Source organism: Gobius niger, assembly GCF_951799975.1.
Source record: "Gobius niger genome assembly, chromosome: 13".
In the NCBI taxonomy this organism is placed as follows: Eukaryota; Metazoa; Chordata; class Actinopteri; order Gobiiformes; family Gobiidae; genus Gobius; species Gobius niger.
The window spans coordinates 24,744,410-24,763,774 of NC_136864.1; the positions used below are offsets into that span (position 1 = coordinate 24,744,410).

The 19,365-nt window shown below is 40.9% G+C and overlaps 3 protein-coding genes across 5 annotated transcripts; 1 reads left to right on the top strand and 2 right to left on the bottom strand.

The window, feature by feature from the left end:
* Positions 1-114: 114 nt before the first annotated feature.
* Positions 115-9,864, bottom strand: guk1a (guanylate kinase 1a). 3 transcript variants are annotated; one of them, XM_079569210.1, is made up of 7 exons: positions 6,997-7,171; positions 4,566-4,679; positions 4,438-4,479; positions 2,778-3,013; positions 1,249-1,333; positions 1,090-1,175; positions 115-1,009 (listed from the first exon to the last, which is right to left on the bottom strand). In XM_079569210.1, exons 1-7 carry the CDS (start codon positions 7,046-7,048, stop codon positions 971-973), a joined length of 654 nt encoding a protein of 217 aa, XP_079425336.1. In that variant the 5' UTR covers positions 7,049-7,171; the 3' UTR covers positions 115-970. The 3 variants fall into 3 exon arrangements, with proteins under 3 accessions (XP_079425336.1, XP_079425338.1, XP_079425337.1); XM_079569212.1 differs by lacking the exon at positions 6,997-7,171 and adding an exon at positions 9,699-9,864 and having other exon boundaries at positions 116-1,009; XM_079569211.1 differs by lacking the exon at positions 6,997-7,171 and adding an exon at positions 8,865-9,017 and having other exon boundaries at positions 731-1,009.
* On the top strand, positions 9,066-12,857 carry cUnh1orf35 (chromosome Un C1orf35 homolog). Its single transcript, XM_079569197.1, has 8 exons — positions 9,066-9,592; positions 10,236-10,386; positions 10,456-10,501; positions 10,571-10,653; positions 10,791-10,863; positions 10,933-11,018; positions 11,096-11,233; positions 12,361-12,857. The coding sequence occupies exons 1-8, from the start codon at positions 9,496-9,498 to the stop codon at positions 12,596-12,598; spliced, it is 912 nt and encodes a 303-aa protein (XP_079425323.1). The 5' UTR covers positions 9,066-9,495; the 3' UTR covers positions 12,599-12,857.
* Positions 12,858-15,649: 2,792 nt separating this feature from the next.
* On the bottom strand, positions 15,650-19,095 carry arf1 (ADP-ribosylation factor 1). Its single transcript, XM_079569218.1, has 5 exons — positions 18,986-19,095; positions 18,437-18,607; positions 18,254-18,364; positions 18,035-18,159; positions 15,650-16,654 (listed from the first exon to the last, which is right to left on the bottom strand). The coding sequence occupies exons 2-5, from the start codon at positions 18,579-18,581 to the stop codon at positions 16,493-16,495; spliced, it is 543 nt and encodes a 180-aa protein (XP_079425344.1). The 5' UTR covers positions 18,582-18,607; positions 18,986-19,095; the 3' UTR covers positions 15,650-16,492.
* Between the last annotated feature and the right edge of the window lie 270 nt (positions 19,096-19,365).

The following is a 19,365-nucleotide window of genomic DNA, read 5'->3' on the forward strand; positions in this document are numbered from 1 at the left end:
CATTATTAAAATGTCCTTAAACAGTCACGTGTTCTGTGTGATTTCACTATAGAAATGAGAAGCTTCATGATGTAACATTTATTTAAACTGACAGTTTGATTTATGGACAAAATGATACAGACGAGCACTTGACACATGCATTTTGGACTTAGTTACTTTAGAATAACATTTTCCATATAAAACAGAACCCCTTGAACTTGTGTTAGGGAATGAGTGTTGCAGCAAAGCAATAAGCCAAAAAATTAATAAGTTAGAAAAATACATGACATATGCCGAATTAGCTGTAAAAATATGTTCTTTTCCTGAACAGCTGAAAGCAAAGTCACAATATAAACGTGAAAGTTACACAACATCTTCATCTTTAGCATCTTTTCCAGAGGATTTGATCCTACACACTGGCGAAGCAAACAGCAGCATTAGCACTAATGGTACTTTACATGTATGGACAACGCACTGGAATAGTAGAGCTGTTTGCACCTGCCCTTCCAAAGTAAACAGCTGTGAATGTGGGTCTGTTGAAATAAAAAGAACTGCCTCAGGAGCTGCCTTTCAGGTACACTTCAAATCCTTTGTGGATTTCTAAGAAAAAACACAATGTCGTAAGACTCTAAAAAGAAGGGAAATAAGTCCTTCCTTCACTTTAAATGTGATGGAGTTCACGTTGTCAAAGTTTTGTGCCAGTTATTCTTGTTGTATCTAAAACAAAGATTTCTACCTAGACGGAGGCAGCATTTCATGATTGGCCAATCACAATGTTCTGAGAACCAAACAGATTATATACAACGTAAACATCAGTGGAGTAACATTTCCTTATATTGATATAAAAAGCAGCACTGAAGGACTTGTGTGCAGTTGTTACGGTAGAAGAAGTGGTTTACAAAGAGCACATTAAAAGTGTGTTTCCTCTGTAGGGAGAGGGAATGTCTGGAGCGGAGGTGGTGATTGTGCGAGGAGTGAACAGAGCGCGCTCCTACGATGACTCTGGGCGCTTCTTTACCACGCTGATTTCCTACAAAAGGACAATTATTACATTTATATTTGTCAGTTTATATAAAACAAAAATGAAATGAAGCCATCTCCAAATCTCACCTCAAGAAGAGATTCCTTCAACTGTCCGTACGCGACATCCAAGTCATCGTTGACGATAATGACATCGAACATTCCGGGCTCTTTACCTGGAGCAGGACAGACATTTATATTAGCGTTCATTTCTTTCACAAATGATGCAGGAATTATCCGCAGACTTACTGTACTCCATGTCCACTTCAGCTGCATGTAAACGCTTTTGAAGACTCTCCTCGCACTCGGTTTTCCTGTCTCTTAGGCGCTTTTCCTACAGTACAGCACAAGATTGGTTTTGTTATGGGCATTTTCGGGAACAAAAAAAAATCAACCATTAAAAATATACTTTACATAATAATTACTCCAACTTGTTGTCCAACACTAATAACCTAGCAATATACCAGACATAAGAGACAGCTTAGATTTTTGTTTTAGTTTTAGTTTTGTGTCCTTGGTGTTCCAACAGTGTTAATGTCTAAAACATTTTTACAAAAGGTTGAAATTTTGTCTAAGAACAACATTTTATTAAATGAAAGTGTGAGGCTGTAACACCAGGGATGAATTAAGAAAACTCTGACCCTTTTCCTGAAAATTGTGTGCCATTTCTAAAATAAGGTGGTGCATCATTTTAACTTTAACCAGCTTTAGTATCACTTTTTTGGTTCATTTTGTCAGACACTAAGGTTTGAGATGTTAAAGATCTTTTACCTTTACATGTTTCAGCCGCCATCTGCAGGCCGTCATCAGAAGTATCACCGGCGTGCGGTGACGTGTCACTTATCAGCTGTTCTTACTTCCGAGGCGTGACCAGTCTGGGACCGTCAGACTGGTCACGCCTCGGAAGTAAGAACAGCTGATAAGTGACACGTCACCGCACGCCGGTGATACTTCTGATGACGGCCTGCAGATGGCGGCTGAAACATGTAAAGGTAAAAGATCTTTAACATCTCTAACCTTAGTGTCTGACAAAACGAACCAAAAAAGTGATACTAGAACACAAGTAGACACAATGAACGTTACGAAGTTTAACCCGCTTTGTTTTTCTCCAGTCTACCGATCAAATGACGTGTCAAAATGACAGTAAAAACTGTTAGTGTCTTTGGTCTGTGTAATCAAAAGACATCCTTTGCATTTCCAGGAAAGACGCTTTTTAGATCAGAACCATATTTCCTAATTTCTTAACCTGACAAATACTGGAAAGTGATGCTGACAATGACTGATGATTTTCATTTGAAATCTCCACGATATTGAAGCACAATTCTGTTTGTTTGGAATTAGTAAGAAAAATGTCAAATTTGGACAATTGAACGTTTTGATTTTAACTGAAATAAGGTGAGAAAATGGGTTCAGGACATAGGGGTTTTCCACATACACCAGAGATTAAAAGTCAGATAAAAACATTGGGCGAGGAAAGCCCTTCTCTTTCGTCCACATGGCAAGGAGCTGACATTGCTGAAATACCACCCCCTAGTGGCCAGAGGGAGGTGACTTTACATTTAACCAGTTGTCTTTGTATATTATATCTATGGATAAAAAATTAAAAAGCGCAAAGATATGATCTGAAATTATGTGCACAGTGTAATTTTTTTGGTTCACCTGCATAACTGATTTTACAAATATTTTATTTTCAATTTCGGGGATGAGAAATGTAGCAGTTGATAATGTAGAAAAAAAGGGCTGATCTTGCACTCATCATAATCCGTACTATTTCGTACCAAGACGTCCATGGAGGGCGGCTGGATGGAAATGTAAATGGGGTTGAGGTCAGTCCCTTTGATGTTGCGGACGCCCTGCATGTCGATGTCCAAGATGCAGATGAGGTTCTTGGCCTGGACGTCCTGCACCGCGGCTTTACTCGTGCCGTACATGTTCCCGGAGAACACTGCGCTCTCGATAAACTCGCCGTTGTCTATGGCCGCCTGCATGGCCTCCCGAGTCACGTAGTGATAATCTGGAGACATTTACACAATGCATGTCATACTGGGTTTAGAAGGATATTTCAAACATCATATTGTTGAATAACAAATGACTTCTGAAACTATCTGTTTGAGGATAACATTAAATCGCTATTTATCATACTGGGTCAGGCTGTACAGTCGTACTATCTCTGTCATAGCCTTGACTGTGAGGCTCAGGCGCCCACTCTCAGACACTGAATGCTTGCGTATCAGTCAGACGCTCTGAGAGGGTATTTATCCCTCTTCTGTGGAAGCATAGACAGACTTGAATGGTAGGACGAGCGCAATGTCTCGAGTTCATGTCTCCGGGTCCTGCACCGATGGTAAATAAACTTCTCCTGCATAAGACATCCAGACTGCTGCTTGTTATTCATCTATCCTCTCGAACACCATTGTTATTTCTCTAACACTACCTTTGACAAAATGGAAACTCAAAATATTAACCAATGGGAAAAGATAAAGGACCACCGATGAGTTAACTATCGTATACAAAGCAGTGTTAATTTTGACAACATATTTTAATTTAGTTTTAGTCTTAGTCTTTTGACGAAAATGTAATTCGATTTTAGTCTAGTTTTAGTCAAAAAAATATCTTCAATTTTAGTCTAGTTTTAGTCGACTAAAATTGCAAGTGAATTTAGTCGACTTTGCATTGATGATATTCATTATAATCATATTTAATCTTGTTCCTCTGCTTCATGGGGCTGCTCCACATGAACAAAGCTCAGAGCTGATCCTTGGGCAGAGAATTTACATGATCTGAGGCTCTTTCAGTCAATGGAAGTTTGGATGATTTTAGTCTCTCCTTTTCCTTTTTATTTAATCTAGTTTTGGTCGACTAAAATATCTGGACATTTTAGTCACAGTTTTAGTCTCATGAAAAACTGTTCATTTAGTTTTAGTCGTCAAAAATAACACTTTGACTAAAACTAAGACTAAATATTTTAGTCGACGAAATTAACACTGATGCAAAGCCATTGTGTACATATCAATACAAAATATGAATAATAACAATAAACCCATTAGACGTACATCTACGTAGTGCATAGATTTTTTTTATGTGACGGCCAGGCGTGTGATCTCTGCTAAGCGGCGGCTGCTGTAGTGACACAAACAGCAGAGCGGGGAAGAGAAGAAAGTGTGACCAAATTAAAAACACTAAAAACATGTGCAATAGGCACCCCTCTGGGGCCAGGACTCCCCTGAAAAAGAGATTCTTAAACTCAGTGGGTCTTTCCTGGATAAATAAAGGTCAAATAAAATTTAAAAAAATAAAGCGTAAGCCTGTTGATTATTCATTTTATCCATTTACCTGCAAGACAAAGATGCATACGGATATAATAATAACAAACATAGCTCCTATAACTGCCTCATAAATGAGCCCATTTGATTGTGATGCATCAAAACTGGCACATACCTTTGCCATTCACCTCTCCTGGCCTCGGTTTCCTTGTCGTATCTGCAATACAATCAAACAGGTCCTTAATTCACTTTTCAATTGAGCTCATTTCCCTTGCGTCCCCATCCTTCCACCCTTCCACTCACGGGAGACGCTGAATCCGAACACGCTGTCGAACTCCTTCATCAGCTTTTTCAGCAGCGTGCTCTTCCCTGCTCCGGACGGTCCGCTCAGCACCACGGGCCTGGGTCCAGCCATCGCTGCGGCACCAGATGAAAAACACAAAGTTAGGAATCAGGAAGCCAGGAGTGGGAGCGGCTTTCTCCATGTGTGACGCGCACAAACCGGTAGGCTGCCGTGTGGTATGCGTCACCCTGACACCCAACTACCCGCGCGCACTGGGTGCACTTTTTAAAGGGCTGTTCACGGCAATTCAGCAGAGGTCGGCGAAACAAACGCACCCTCGAGACTTCTCACATAAGAGGCACATTTTGGAAAGTGGTGACGTTGCCATGGAGCTAAACCAAGAACAATTGTGGTCTAATTGGAAAGCCCCACTTAGCTCGCGATGATGGCAGAGGAAGAACAAAGCACACACATGAAGTAACCCGGGCATATTCATTGAACATGTGGCAACAAAAGCGCAGTATTTTACCTCAAGAATCAGATTTCTTCTGCCCGGTTCTTCTGTTCTGTTTACACATTAGAGGAGTGAATGTACAGGGTGTGTCACTTTCGGAGCATATAGGAAGAATATGGGAGGGGCACCATTTACTCACACACACATATTTGTGAGCAGAGGCGGGTAGTACTTGGTTACATTTACTCAAGCACATGTACTTGAGTCACTTTTTTTTTAAGAAATTGGACTTCTTAGTGTTTTTTTTTTATACAGTACGTTCTTCTTCTACTTGAGTCAAACTATAATGAAGTATCTGCACTCTTACTCGGGTAATAATAATTGTTACTTTGGCAAACGCTTCATTTGGATCTACATTAAGTAAATTGTCTTGTGCACCTTGTTCTTTAGAATTATGTTGCTTTTCTGTATTTTCTGGGTCAATATTTTAGTCAACATCACGTTTTCCACATGGTTTTATGTCGGATCTATTTATGGTGTCATTGAAAATAAATCAGACTTTTACGCTCAAGCAGTTCTCAAGTAAAAAAGTACTTGGAGAAAATGTTCCTTGACTCACTGTTTGGATCACCACCACTTTTTACTTTTGCTTGAGTCAAATTGTTTTTTTATTTACAAAGCAACTTTACTCTTACTTGAGTAAATAGTTTGGCTACTCTACCCACCTCTGTAGAATAAATGTAGTACAACTATGACATGTGCTATGATCAGAGGGAGTAGAGAGGAGTAAGAAAAAAAACAACTTCTTGAATATTGCACAGCTGTATTTTTTTATTTTTTTATTTAGTTTTAAGTGGGACAATGTACATTAATGAACATTAGGACAATGTAAATGTTCCCGAATTAGCCAAAAGGCTAGTTTTCATCGGTAGTCCCCCTGCCAGATCTCATAAGGCAACCTAAAAAGAGTAATTTTGTGTTGTCATGTGTTTGGCTAGATTTGTACTAGAGCTGCACAATATATAGTTAGTTATGTTATAGCATTATCAGCTGTATTAGCAATATTACCTTTATGAGAAATATTAGCTGCATAACCACTGTGGTTTCCAATCTGACTTGATCTGATCGGAGTTTTATAATTTTCTTACAAAACGAAAACATACAAAACATGTTCAGCTTTAGTCATGTCATAGTTATTTTTGAAATAAATTTAATGAAAGATATTTGAAATGGACTTGTAGAATGTATCAAATATTAGTGTATTTTTATCATCACACTGCTATTTGTATGTTGTTAGTTTTTTCATCTTACTGTATCACTGTATACTAAATAGGGCTGAAACAACTAATCGATTATTGAAATAGTTGTCAACTATTTTAAAATTTTAGTAATCGATTAATCGTTTTCTAGTAAATACAGACTTAAAAAGAGCAAAAATTACATGAACATTTTTTATTTTTGATGGAAACCTACTTTGTTTTTCAAGTTAGGGTCTGTAGAGTTTTGTACATTGAACATTTCATAGATATCTGTCTGTGTCTCATCCAATTAATAAAGCAGAACTGGCACTACAAAAACACTTTACAACACAGTTTAAGTTTACTCCATCAACATGTCCTCAAGAGATGCCACTTTAGCTTTATGTGATTAAAAATAAATGAGAAAATACAATTTTCATACACCATTCACAGCCAAGCGATTAATCGATTAATCGTAAAAATAATCGGTACATTAATCGATTACCAAAATAATCGTTAGTTGCAGCCCTAATACTAAATGTATAAATTTACTTTTAAATGTATTTATTTTGTCTACAAAGATATTGAAGACATCACGCCAGTCTATGACAAATAAGTAAAATACAAATCCCTTTTCAACTGTCCACGACATGGGCTCCAGTTGTGATGCAAGAATGATGCTGGCGCTTTGGCAGCTTGTGGTGGAGTTACAGTCTACAACATTAATGCCATACTGCCTCAAAGTCACAAAACACTTACATGAGCGGGTACCAGCAAGCTCCATGATTATCCCACAGTGGCACTGCTCCATGTTATCGACATTTCAGTCAGTCAGGACAATCCATGCTCATCCAAAGTGTTTAGGCTAACGATCAGAAACAGTGACCAGGTTTAGCCGTCAGAGCTGGGCCTCTCCAGGTGCATCTGACATGGGTCACTCTGCTGCGCCTCTTGAACACTCCCCCCAAACACACCGTGGCTAATAAAAGGCACACGTCTCCTTGCTTATTAACAGGTCAGTAGGGCTATTAATAATTGCGATTACAAATTGGTCCAGGCTGCAATTACAAAGCTAATATGTGGAAACTGACAGCATTTCTAATATCCATGTGGTCTTATTGTGTAAAAACAACTTGCCGACTCTGTAAATTAGTTTTCTACAATTCATGGGATTCTTGTACCATAAACCGTCTTCTCTCAAATGTTAAAGCTCCCGTGCAATGTGATCTAAAATGTCATTTTTAAATCATACATGGAAATATAATCTACAAATGCATTTTCCCCCCCAAAGCTGTGGACCTTTGATGGAAAACAAATGCCAAACTTGTAACTGATTCACAACATAAACTAGGTGGAACTATTGTTGATTTCTAGCCTTAGGGTCATAAATAGACGAGCTGAACCATTTTGGAAATATCCAATTCCGAAATTATGATTATCATCTTTTAACCGAAATTCAATTCAGTCAGTACAAATCTTGATAAACTAGTACACAAACCACATGCATTTCAGAACTATGGATAGCAGCTAGGCCTACATAATGAGACCCCATGGAGGAAGGATGTTCAGTTCACTAGGCATAATATGTTATACACAAAATGCCAGTGTCGTGTCTACATCCACATTTCAACAGTTGAAAATGGCAACAGATTGAACGCTTGTTGGGGCGCATGACTGAAAATGACCACCATGTGATTTTACTACATCCACATGCCCACAATTATTAAATGGCACTGTTCTGCTCCTTTAACATCTCACAACCAGTCAGTCATGTGCAATCTGTTACTCACCGCAGCACCTTCATTAAGGCAACAGAAATGCAGTTTGTTTAGTGCAGATGACAGCTGTTATGTATGTATGTATGTATGTATGTATGTATGTATGTATGTATGTATGTATGTATGTATGTATGTATGTATGTATGTATGTATGTATGTATGTATGTATATATATATATATATATATACACACACACGCGCACGCGCACACACACACACACACACACACACACACACACACACACACACACACACACACACACACACACACACACACACACACACACACACACACACACACACACACACACACACACACACACACACACACACACACACACACACACACACACACACACACACACACACACACACACACACACACACACAGTGGGGGAAAAAAGTATTTGGTTAGTTTCACATAGACATTCTATTGGATTTTGGCCAAATACTTTTTTCCCCCCACTGTATATTATAGCTGTGCAGCTGGCCTTCTATTCAGAATGTGGGCCACAGCCTTCATTCAGAAAGTTGCAGATGAATGAGAACGCATGTGCACAACGAATAGTGAATATTATATATCCACCTTATCAGCTTTACAGTGCCCTTTGATACACACAAGCAATAAAATAAAACTTTAGATAGACAAAGGACGCATAGGTAGAAGGCGATCTGAAATACGATGTAGGTTTCGCTACAAGGTTTTAATTACCCTGTAAAAATGGCACGCATTCCTGTTCATTCTGAAAAACAAGCCAAAGCACCTTGAAGGCACTCAAGGAAATGTACCCGGCGGGGCGTTCTTGTTGTGATGTGCTTTCAAGAAAAATAACAAATTGTTCGTCCTACCTGAAAAGAGCCTGGAAAAGTATCTCATGTACATCAGAGTGTGCGCTTGTTCAAGGTTCAGGCGCAGAGTTGGGAGGATTTTGTGCCTCCACCGCGCTTTGCTTTTGCAGTGAGAGGCATCTATGGAGCCATCAGGGTTTGTCTTTTAGTACTGCCTACGTCATCACTCCGAGCCAAAACATCAACACGCTCACCGGCGCCCTAAATATGCGTAACGCCGACACACCAAAACGTGTGTTTTATGTTATGTAGCCGTAAATACGTGAGTGGAATTTCAATCACACGCTCAACCAACATCAGACTAACGCGAAACGAGAAAATGATCACACAAGTTAGTGTTAAAACGTGCTTTATGTCACTAGTGTGTAGATGTTAGCATAGCATTAGCATAGCAAAGCAAGAGACAAGCGCGCCGGAGTCCACGAAGTGGTTTTGCAAGTCAAAATAATTATATTAATGTTTGGAGTTATTCGTCGAACCTTCATACTAACTAGTGCCAAAAACGCGGGAAAGGGTTTGTGAAGACCTTGTTGGATGAGTTTAGTGAAAGGCCTGATCGTTGCTACAGCTAGCTCAGCTACAGCTAGCTGTGTGAGCTACACAATCTTCAGTGTCCCTTTGCTGATTAAACATGTTTGGTTCGTCGAGGGCTGGCGGAGTGAGAGGAGGACAGGACCAGTTCAACTGGGATGACGTGAAAGTTGATAAACACAGAGAGAATTATCTCGGTAAGTGCCTCACACTCCTATCAGCTGCTCGCAGAAGCATGACTTTCGGCTCAGATGGAAGTAGCGGTGCTTTAAGTTTGTTCCCACCTCACAGCCGCCTTCATACCTTTAACTGTCGCGTCCCTCATTCCACAGTGAAAGTTTATTTCCAACTCGATGGGTATTGATCTTGTGCTCTGCTGCGTTACAAAGCGTGGGTCTTTGCCCTCATGGCTCTGCGGACACGTCTCCAATGTGGGCGCACCGCTGTCGCTGTGCCAAAGCTCTACGCAGCTGCAGCGCTGCACAATGCAATGCAATGCACACAACCAGGGTCAAGTGCCCCCCATTAATGAAATATAAATAGATCTACCAGTCACTAACGCTTTCAGGGCTGTATTGTCAGTCTTACAATCGTAATACTTTACAGGGACTACGACTGTAGCTGTGCTCAAACATTTTGGAAATCAATTGGGCTAAACACTTTGCCCTATGACTGAACAATGTTAGAATACATAGAGCAACAAATTTCAGCCCTAAGTGGTTCTTAGTGCAAAGAAATCTTCTCAACTTATATAGTTAAGAGAAACTCTGAAACTGTGGACATTAAGTTGTTACCACTTATGCCGGTGCATCTCTCTTCTTTCCTTTGTTGTAATTGTAGGAAACTCATTGATGGCTCCTGTGGGGAGATGGCAGAAAGGGAAAGATCTGACCTGGTACTCCAGAGACAATAAAGGTGGAGCGGGTTCATCCAAAGCAGACGAAATGGCAGCAGTGAAAGCTGCAGAACATGAGGCCATGATGGCGGCTCTGTGAGTCTCAAGTTTAACTCACTGAATAAACAGTAAAGCATGTATTTATTCATTTTCTCTTTTATGTAGTGGTCATAAGAATATAAAGAGACAGCCCACTGGCCTCACCAAAGAGGTAAACCATTCACCATTCCAATACAGGCATACATTATGGCCTTGATATCATCGTTTTCCTCTTCAACAGGACCTTGCAGATGTTTACAGAAGAGAAGAGCCAGATGGTGATGAGAAAAACGTCGATAGGATCTCAGGACTGGGCAGCTCTAGGTTAGTTTAATTAGTCATTTCTTAAAATATCAATTATAACAACTTGAAATCGTGTGTGTACAGCAGTAATCACAAGTCAATGTGCCTATAGAATGAAGCAACAGCACCTGAATGTTTTTTGTTTGTCTTGTTTACAGTGCAGGTGGGAGAAAGATGGTGCTGTCTCAAAAGGAAAAGGAGGCTGCCAAAATGGGGCTGCCTGTTTTTACTGTAAGTGAACTGTAGACTACAACCATTCAGAGATATTTCCCAAAATTCATTTTAAAACTTGTTCTCCAGCACCATAAGACGGAGGGTCAGTCAGATATATCCTCAGTGAAGACGTCAGAGAAAGTGCAGAAGGACAAAGACGCTGAAGAATCAAGGTGAGCCAATAAAACAAGACCACAGCTTCAAATCATTCTTGTCCATTAATGCAAATTACTGTTTTGTTTTTTATCAGAGAGGACAGCAAAAAGAAGAAAAAGGAGAAAAAGCACAAAAAGGAAAAGAAGAAGAAGGACAAGAAGGAGAAGAAGAAGAAGAAGCGACACAGAAGAGACTCGGACTCAGAGGACTCAGAGGACGACGACCGGAAAAGGTCAGTCTGTGAAGCTGTAGCCAAATGTCACCACTAGAGGGCACTGAGATACAATATTGTTGTCTCTACTCTGAAACGTGATACAAAATCTCATACACTCACACAAAAAATCAAACCGGCCTCTGCACAGACTAATCAAGCACTAACCGTTGTAATTTAACCTCCGCCTTTACCGAGCACATTTTCTCCAGTTCAGCTATACCCAAATCTAAAAGCTTCTGGCTGGAGAGCAACAGTTTCTCATTTTCAAAACTAAGGCCTACAAAACTAATCGCAACTTTCTTCTTTGTTGTGTTATTGTCAAGTTTTTCTTGTGTTATTGTTGCATTTCTGCCATGTTTTTGTCGCTCTATAGTTTCTTCTTTGTTGCTTTTTTTGTCACTTTTTTAATTGCCTTTTATGGCTTTTTCATTACTTTTTTCGTTGCTTTTCTGTTGTGTTTTTGTCACATTTTTGTCACATTTTTCCTGCTTTTTGGTCACTTTTTTGCTTTGTTTTTTTGTTTTCATCCTGGTTAATTTGACACTTTTTTTCAAGACACTTTTAGATTTGCGTGAAAGCCAAACTGGAGAAAATGTCCTCGGTTCACGTGGGGGTTTAAGCGGTCGAAGATGAGAATGTTGCCAATATCTTTAAGGCAAGGCAACTTTATTTATACCACGCACTTGTACACAGGGCAACTCAATGTGCCTTTAAGAAAGTCTTGCGGTCTAAATATTTTTAATTCAGTACAAACTTGAACTTGCCAATCATCGCCAATCCAAAATACCCCACATTTTTGACTACTGTTGTTTATTATTGTATAAGAATATAATATTCCATGATATTCAACGTTTAGTTTGTAAAATAGTGACTTATGGGATATATTTAGAGCTGAGTCAACCTTCTTGCCTTTTAAATAACTCATCAGTTATCGTTTATGTTATGTTTTTGTACAGTATCATCTTGTTGCAGGTTTTTTTCTGACTTAATTTAATGTTACTCTGAGTTGAAGGAGCAAAAACATCTTCACCCAGTGTCTTGATCTAAAGTATGAGTTTGTGTAACGGTGTGATATCCTCGGGGACCCCTCTCACTTACCGAGCCGCGACCCTATCACTGATTGTTTGCTTCCTTTTGCTCTTCAGGCACAAAAAGGACCACCATCGTCATAATCCATCATACCATAGTCAGAGCGGAGCCAGACCCCATGACAACCATTCACGGGGGGGAGCAAAGGGCGACGTGCACCCCTCCCACGGCGGGCGGAGGCAGCGGCACGACACAGACTCGTCCGACGGGGGGTCTCCCAGGGCCCGGCTCAGGACGGCCCCCGACAGAGCGGCACAAAGCCACAGGCGACGCCACGACACGGACTCGGACTAATGTCGGCCCACCCCCTCCACTTAAGGATGCGTCACAGGGGGAACAGGCAGGAGAGGCTCAGGACTCGACCCCAAAGTGCTGATGCTAAAACGCCGAGTGCGCGAGACGGAGGCGTTCGCAAGGGGGCTTGAAGTAGGGCTACACAACCGCAATCGAATCGAAACTGCTGTATTCGCAAATAGACCGCACAACCAGTACAGTACTTTTGCAAACAACAAAATACCCGGTCTATTATTTACTGTATACATCAGACCTGGCAACGCTGTAGTTTAGATCTCTACATGTGATTCTTGCAATTCATATTTCAATCTTTCGCTCCCACCAGACTTGTGAACTGTGAACTGGGGTTTTATATAAATTGTAGATCACAATGGAATTCTAGATGCTCGACATTTTTTCCATATTCTGCAGCCTAAACTATAAGTGTGTTTTTCTTTTTGTTCCTGGACATTTGCGTTTCGCTTTAATTTTTTTAAATTATTAATTCTCTGGAGTGAAATGCTATGCAATAATACAGTGTGTTTAGATCAGACTCATTATCTTTTGTCTTCATCTGTGCTTCTACAATTATGCCACTCTTGTGCTTGGTTCAGGTGAGAGTTAAGCGGTTAACGCTGCATTAAGTTAGACCTGTGAGTGATCACCACTAATCATTCGTTCGAATTCGAATTTTAGTTATTTTTATGCTTTGTGATGCTGCTGCGTTTTGTGCCGTACTCCGTGGTTGTTTTGATTCCTGTTGCCGCTCTGTGACAGTAAAAAGTGAGAAAAGCAGCAGTTGGTCGCTTTATGATTTGAATTCCAGTTCAGTTTGACATTATTTGCATTAGAAACATGAAAAGAAAATCTTCTAATATTTACAGCAACAACAAAAAACATGCAAGTATTTAGAAGATGAAACAATAGAAGTTAAAAATAACAATTTAAGCAAAACACCTTTGCATTCATCTGCTGGAATCAATGGCCGAACCGGTATCAGTCTGTGTTGCCAGGTAAGTTTTAGACATCCTCTTCCAACCTAAACTACAATATCTCATCTTATCTCCATCCAGGTTAAGAAATACAATGTTAAAAATCAACATAACTTTTCCACCATGTAAAACCCTTTTCCAACTCTCTCCCCAACCACCCCAGCCTCTGCCCCGCACCGCCGCTGTGATCCCGCTGGAATGCTCTCCACTGCCCAGAATGGACTCTAGTGTTTGCGTTGGCACCGAATTGCCCTGAAAAGGGGGTTTATTCTGCCGGCGCTCACCTAGGGGGGAGGAGGAGGAGGGGGGAGACGCACACACACACACTAAAAAGAGCAAGCCATTCACAATGAGGAGTGCGGAGGAGCGGGCTGTGTCCTTTTCTTTTACACGTCCCTGCCGCACCGTTAGGCCACCTCACACAGGCATCAGCGGGGGACGCGCCGCTGACAATGAGACACCCAGGATCTCCTTCAGCCCGTCGCCGTGTTTTACAGGCCTGGCTGCGTTAACCATAGCAGCCTGGTCGAGCTAAAAGAATGCCGTCCTAAATTGCCGCCGCCGTACAATGTGGAGAGGGTGCGCTCCGCTCATTACGGCCTGAACCCAAATATTGGCCAGTTTCTAATACCTCGGGGCGACACATTTCTTCCCAGGTCAAAGATTGTATGGCCCAGTGGGAGGCTGCCACACAGGCTTAGAGTCAGTTTTCAAGTGTTCTCCTCACTATTATTGTACGCATTCAGTTCACCTAACTCAGCCCAATACAATAGACATTTTTCTTTTCACGCCACCATTTTATTCGCAGACGTAGCTTTGCTGTACGGTGCGTAAATGTGCGCCATGGCTGCATACACACAATATAACACAGCCGAATAAGTGAAATTTGCTAATATATGTTTTGACACTTCCTCCGGAGCACAAAAATATGGCAAAAATGAGGACAAAGCGAGCAAGTGTTCAAAAGTAAGCGATCAAGCTCCCTGATTGGCCGGTTCACAGGAAAGCTCTCGTCTCATTGGTCAAAGTGATGGCACCGGGGAGTGTGATTAGTGTTTAGAAAGAACTTTAGAAAACATACTTACATAATTTTACTTTTTTTGCGTTTAATTGCTGGCCCAGGCAGCCAATGACATCCAAGCTGTCCAATTTGGAAAGCGTTTAAACTTACAGACTGTCACTTTAAGTGAAATGTGTTACTGAAGCCTAATGAATGAAGTCTGACCCTGAGTAGCATCAGAGGAAATCCTTGCGCCACAGTTTGAGAGCCAGCCACGGCCAGAGGTGGGTAGTACTCAGTTACATTTACTCTACATGTACTTGAGTATAATTATAATGAAGTATCTGTACTATTGAGTAAAAATAAGTTACTATTTCTACTGTGAGTAAATAAATATTGAAGCAAATTCTTGTAGTTTGTCTGATTTACCATGTTCTTCAGAATTTATGGCATCACTCAAAATAAATCAGACTATTACGCTCAAACAATTACCCAGTTACTCACAGTACTCGAGTAACATTTTCTCCAAGTACTTTTTTTTTACTTTTACTTGACTAATTGTTTGGGTCAATACTTTTTACTTGTACTTAATTTTCCTAAAGTATCCAAGCCAAAAAGAAAAAGGATTTCAAACATTGGTTCTGGGTCCAATGGAACTTTTACTTTTACTAAACATCTGTTCACGCACACACATTATACATTTATTCTGGCTTTTGAAATTTTTTCCATACACAATTTTTTTTTTATTATGAAACATATTAATTTAACTAACCATTAGAAGTGCTACAGATGTTGGCCTTTTGTCATTATCTCACCATAAGATTAAGATAAAAAAAAAAAAAAATGTGTTTGTCTAGGAAGTTTAATACAGTGGAAGTAGCTTGGTTATTGTGAGCGATGTCGCAATAACACAATAGGTTCATGCCAACAGCCTCCGTGCTGGTGATGTCCCACTCCCGGCCAAGTTAAGACTCCGGTGTCACCCATAATACCCATGACAAAATAAATGCTTGTATTTGTACAGGATTAAGACCAGTTCAACCTTACATCTTAATAATCAACTTTATTGCATAGAAGAAAATACAGAGATTCAGTTACAGAAATTATCCAGTCACTTCAAATACAGTGCCATATCTCACATTGCAACACGGAACGTAAAATCAAAAAATAAACAGTTTTCCGAACATTCAGAACAAAGACATTTTATCCACACATAAGCAAAAGCCAGTAGATTTGGACGAACATGCCATGTAAGCGGTTGGACATTCCTAAAGATCATACCAATTAAAATATATAGACTATAAAGCTAAACAAAATAGAAATGATTAAAATTCTGATTTGATACAGCCTTAAGGACGAACCTGTTGGGCTCATTTTACTTATCACAGTGCAGACCAGTGACGAGTAGAGAGTAGGCATCAGGAACCTGCTTGGCTAGAAATGCTTATTGCTAAATGCTCACACAACCTGAGATCTTTACACATGATTAAAATAAAAGGCTGCTAAAATGAAGGAGCGTGGAAAATGTCAGTTATTCGTTGTACAAAGCTAGCCAGTATTAGAGCTACAGATGTTGTAAAATGATCAGATTGCCTTGAAATGTGGGCTCAAAGTTGCTGCTGGTGAGGTGTTCTTATTTTCTTAACAATGCCTCCCACTGATTTTAAAACCAAAGGCTGCCCCAAAACAGAACGCGAAAGACAATGAGTATGTGCAAGAGGCTTCCCCATAAGCAAAATCTATTTACAGTTCCATAAAATAAAGTTTACAAGAATAGAATATCCTAACCCTCATCTGCTTTTCAATAAGGGCTCTGAGGTCAAGGCAGCTTCCAGTCTCTTGGACATGGTCGCTTGGTTTCCGACACCTTTTGAGTACAAACAAAGACATTTGGTGGAGTGCACTAGAGTGATGAAGCTGGGATTATTTGGCGTTTTTCAACTGGTTCGAGAGCCAGTCCAGTCCTTCGTACAGGCCATCTCCAGTGGTGGCGCAGGCGGCCTGGATATACCAGTTTCTGTTCCGGAGCGAGTGAAGGTTCAGTTTTTCAGTCAGTTCAGGAGCTGTCATGGCATTTGGGAGATCCTACAAAACACATATCGCAGCACTCAGTTACATGTGAACACATGGGGACATGAGTCGGGCTGTCATGTGTCCCCCTTGTCATCCTTTCACAACTTTTCTACAGTCGGGTGACAGCATCTTCAAGGCGTCCTGCTCTCATTATCATAACAGACAAGTATCTGAGCGGTCTTCCTTTTACAAGCATCAGGGGCTGTAATAACTAAAACTTGTGACCCGCTATCATCAAGTTTATTTTTCATTTAACCAAGGTTTGAGGAATTATTTGTATGAATGAGGTAAGGCTAACTTCTACTTTGTTTTCCCTGTAGAGAAAATCCCTCAATATCGCCAGGACCAGTGTGCCCACAGTGCAGCACCTGGGGACTCAAGGTCAGAATCTCCTAACGGTAGGATCAACCTACCAATGTTTTGGGTTGATGGGGGAAACCTACCAAGACACAGAGAATATGCAAACTTTACGATCGTCCATAGCCGTTTATTGGACGCTACAAATGTCTATCATATGTGTCTACATGTTGCCATAGCCAATCGTATCAATTGTATCCGATGACATTGACGCTGTAAACTTTCGAGTTAAACTATTTAGAACACGGTCAAAAGCTTGATCGAAAGATGGAGTCGCATCTGCTGCTGTCATGTTGGATCCGTGAATCAACTTTTTTTTTGTTTTATCCGTAAACAAACTACAAGCTTCTGCATGTCCAATAGCGCGTCATCGTCTTGCCGACTCTCCTCGTTCTGCGATTGGTCCCAAAATCCATGCAAAGATTTTGGCCATGGTCCCCAGGCTGCTGTGCAGTTTCAAAATGATTCGAGCGCACACAGCAGCCTGGGTACTCCCAGGTTAGTCATTTTCAGACTTTATGCTTTTTCACACACCCAAAACCATGCGGCCTATACAACGATGTGGCTAATGGAAAGATTTTTAGTTGTCCCGTAGTTCAGCCCTTTCTCCTACTCAGACCACTCCCTGACTGCAGCACGGGGAGGGGGTTGCTGCAGGGGGAGTGCACGTGCTGAGTGTATTGGTCACTTTTCTAAAGCGGCGAGGCTAGTGCTTTGATACCGGAGCTACATCCAGGCCATCACCTTGTTATGCTCTTTCTCTCCGAACAGTTTTTAACTCACAGTGGGCTAAATATGTAGTTAATGTCCATTTAGTGCGTAAAAGTATGGATAATTTAATGCAATGTTTGTGAAAAACGAGCGAAAAGGAGATGAGATGAGAATGAAACGGTAAACGACTAATCTGTCCCTGGTGCAGTGTGCGTGTGCTCTCATGTTACAACATAAACAGACACCTGATACTTTACTTATAAATTATGAAGTGTTTTTTACAAATTTAGAGAACTGCGAGTAGTCCTTCAGCCTCAAACTCACCTGTTTGTTGGCAAACACTAGCAGGACAGCGTTCCGCAGCTCGTCCTCGGCCAACATCCTCATGAGCTCCTCACGCGCCTCATTGCACCGCTCCCGATCATTACTGTCCACAACAAAGATCAGACCTGAAGCACAACAAAAAGACAAGACGTTAACACCCACCAGCCTGTATTCATCCTCATGTTGCACATTCAAACAAGTCGAAGACAACTGTTTTACCCTGTGTGTTTTGGAAATAGTGACGCCACAGTGGACGGATTTTGTCCTGACCACCAACGTCCCACACTGTGAAGCTGATGTTCTTGTACTCCACCGTCTCCACGTTGAAACCTTGAGGAGAGAGCATCACACTCATTAATCGTTATGGGAGAGGGAAAACACTGAGTTTATATGAGACCATACCTATTGTGGGAATAGTGGTCACAATTTCTCCGAGTTTGAGCTTGTACAGAATGGTGGTTTTCCCAGCAGCGTCCAGGCCCACCATAAGGATCCTCATCTCCTTCTTCCCGAACGCATTGAAGAGCTGAGAGAAAAGACCCCCCATCGTGATGTTCACGGGGACCAAGTCAGCTGCAGACAGGCATGTGTGAATGAGATCCGGTTGTTAAAAAGGTTCTTTTTCTAAAGTCAAACCTAACTTCATTGAAAATAAAACCTAACTACCTGTAGCCTACACATGAAACTTCCTCAATCTGAGAAATTATTCGTGAATAATATGGTTACGAATCGGGCATTTTTCGAGCATTTCCCGATCATCTGAAGTGTAATCCAGGAGGCTAATCACCTAAAGTAACCGTCCACAGCCGCAAGTTTAGCTCTAGTCCGCCTTTGCGTGTAAACTCTACAACCAAATGGATATCAGAGTTTTCCTACAGGCGTATAATAATACCCACTGCGATGTGAGGCACTATAACACGCTAAAAACAAGTACTAAAAAAAGTCACTTACGAAGTGCTAAAGTTGCTTGTTGACTCGTTTAGGCGTTTCCTTGTCGAGGGAAAATGGCGTTGTTTTGACACGTCAGGGGACACCACTTCCGGTCTGTATGCCCTCACAGAGAAGTCCCACTGCCCCGAGACAGACACACTGCCCCCTGCGGCACACAGCGCGCACTGCAACAAACCTACAAGCAGACTGAGATAGATAGATATACAGATATACAGATAGATAGATAGATAGATAGATAGATAGATAGATAGATAGATAGATAGATAGATAGATAGATAGATAGATAGATAGATAGATAGATAGATAGATAGATAGATAGATAGATAGATAGATAGATAGATAGATAGATAGATAGATGGGTGGGTGGGTGGGTGGGTGGG

Excerpts from the sequence above, each read along its gene's own strand:
- guk1a (XM_079569210.1), bottom strand. The coding sequence starts at position 7,048 with ATGGAGCAGTGCCACTGTGGGATAATCATGGAGCTTGCTGGTACCCGC. Across the intron at positions 3,014-4,437 it reads AGGAGAGGTGAATGGCAAAG|ATTATCACTACGTGACTCGG; the intron begins GTATGTGCCAGT and ends AAATGTCTCCAG. Across the intron at positions 1,334-2,777 it reads CGCCCTCCATGGACGTCTTG|GAAAAGCGCCTAAGAGACAG; the intron begins GTACGAAATAGT and ends GCTGTACTGTAG.
- cUnh1orf35 (XM_079569197.1), top strand. The coding sequence starts at position 9,496 with ATGTTTGGTTCGTCGAGGGCTGGCGGAGTGAGAGGAGGACAGGACCAG. Across the intron at positions 10,387-10,455 it reads GAGGCCATGATGGCGGCTCT|TGGTCATAAGAATATAAAGA; the intron begins GTGAGTCTCAAG and ends TCTTTTATGTAG. Across the intron at positions 10,654-10,790 it reads TCAGGACTGGGCAGCTCTAG|TGCAGGTGGGAGAAAGATGG; the intron begins GTTAGTTTAATT and ends TCTTGTTTACAG.
- arf1 (XM_079569218.1), bottom strand. The coding sequence starts at position 18,581 with ATGGGGGGTCTTTTCTCTCAGCTCTTCAATGCGTTCGGGAAGAAGGAG. Across the intron at positions 18,365-18,436 it reads GACCACTATTCCCACAATAG|GTTTCAACGTGGAGACGGTG; the intron begins GTATGGTCTCAT and ends TCTCTCCTCAAG. Across the intron at positions 18,160-18,253 it reads CTATTTCCAAAACACACAGG|GTCTGATCTTTGTTGTGGAC; the intron begins GTAAAACAGTTG and ends GTTGTGCTTCAG.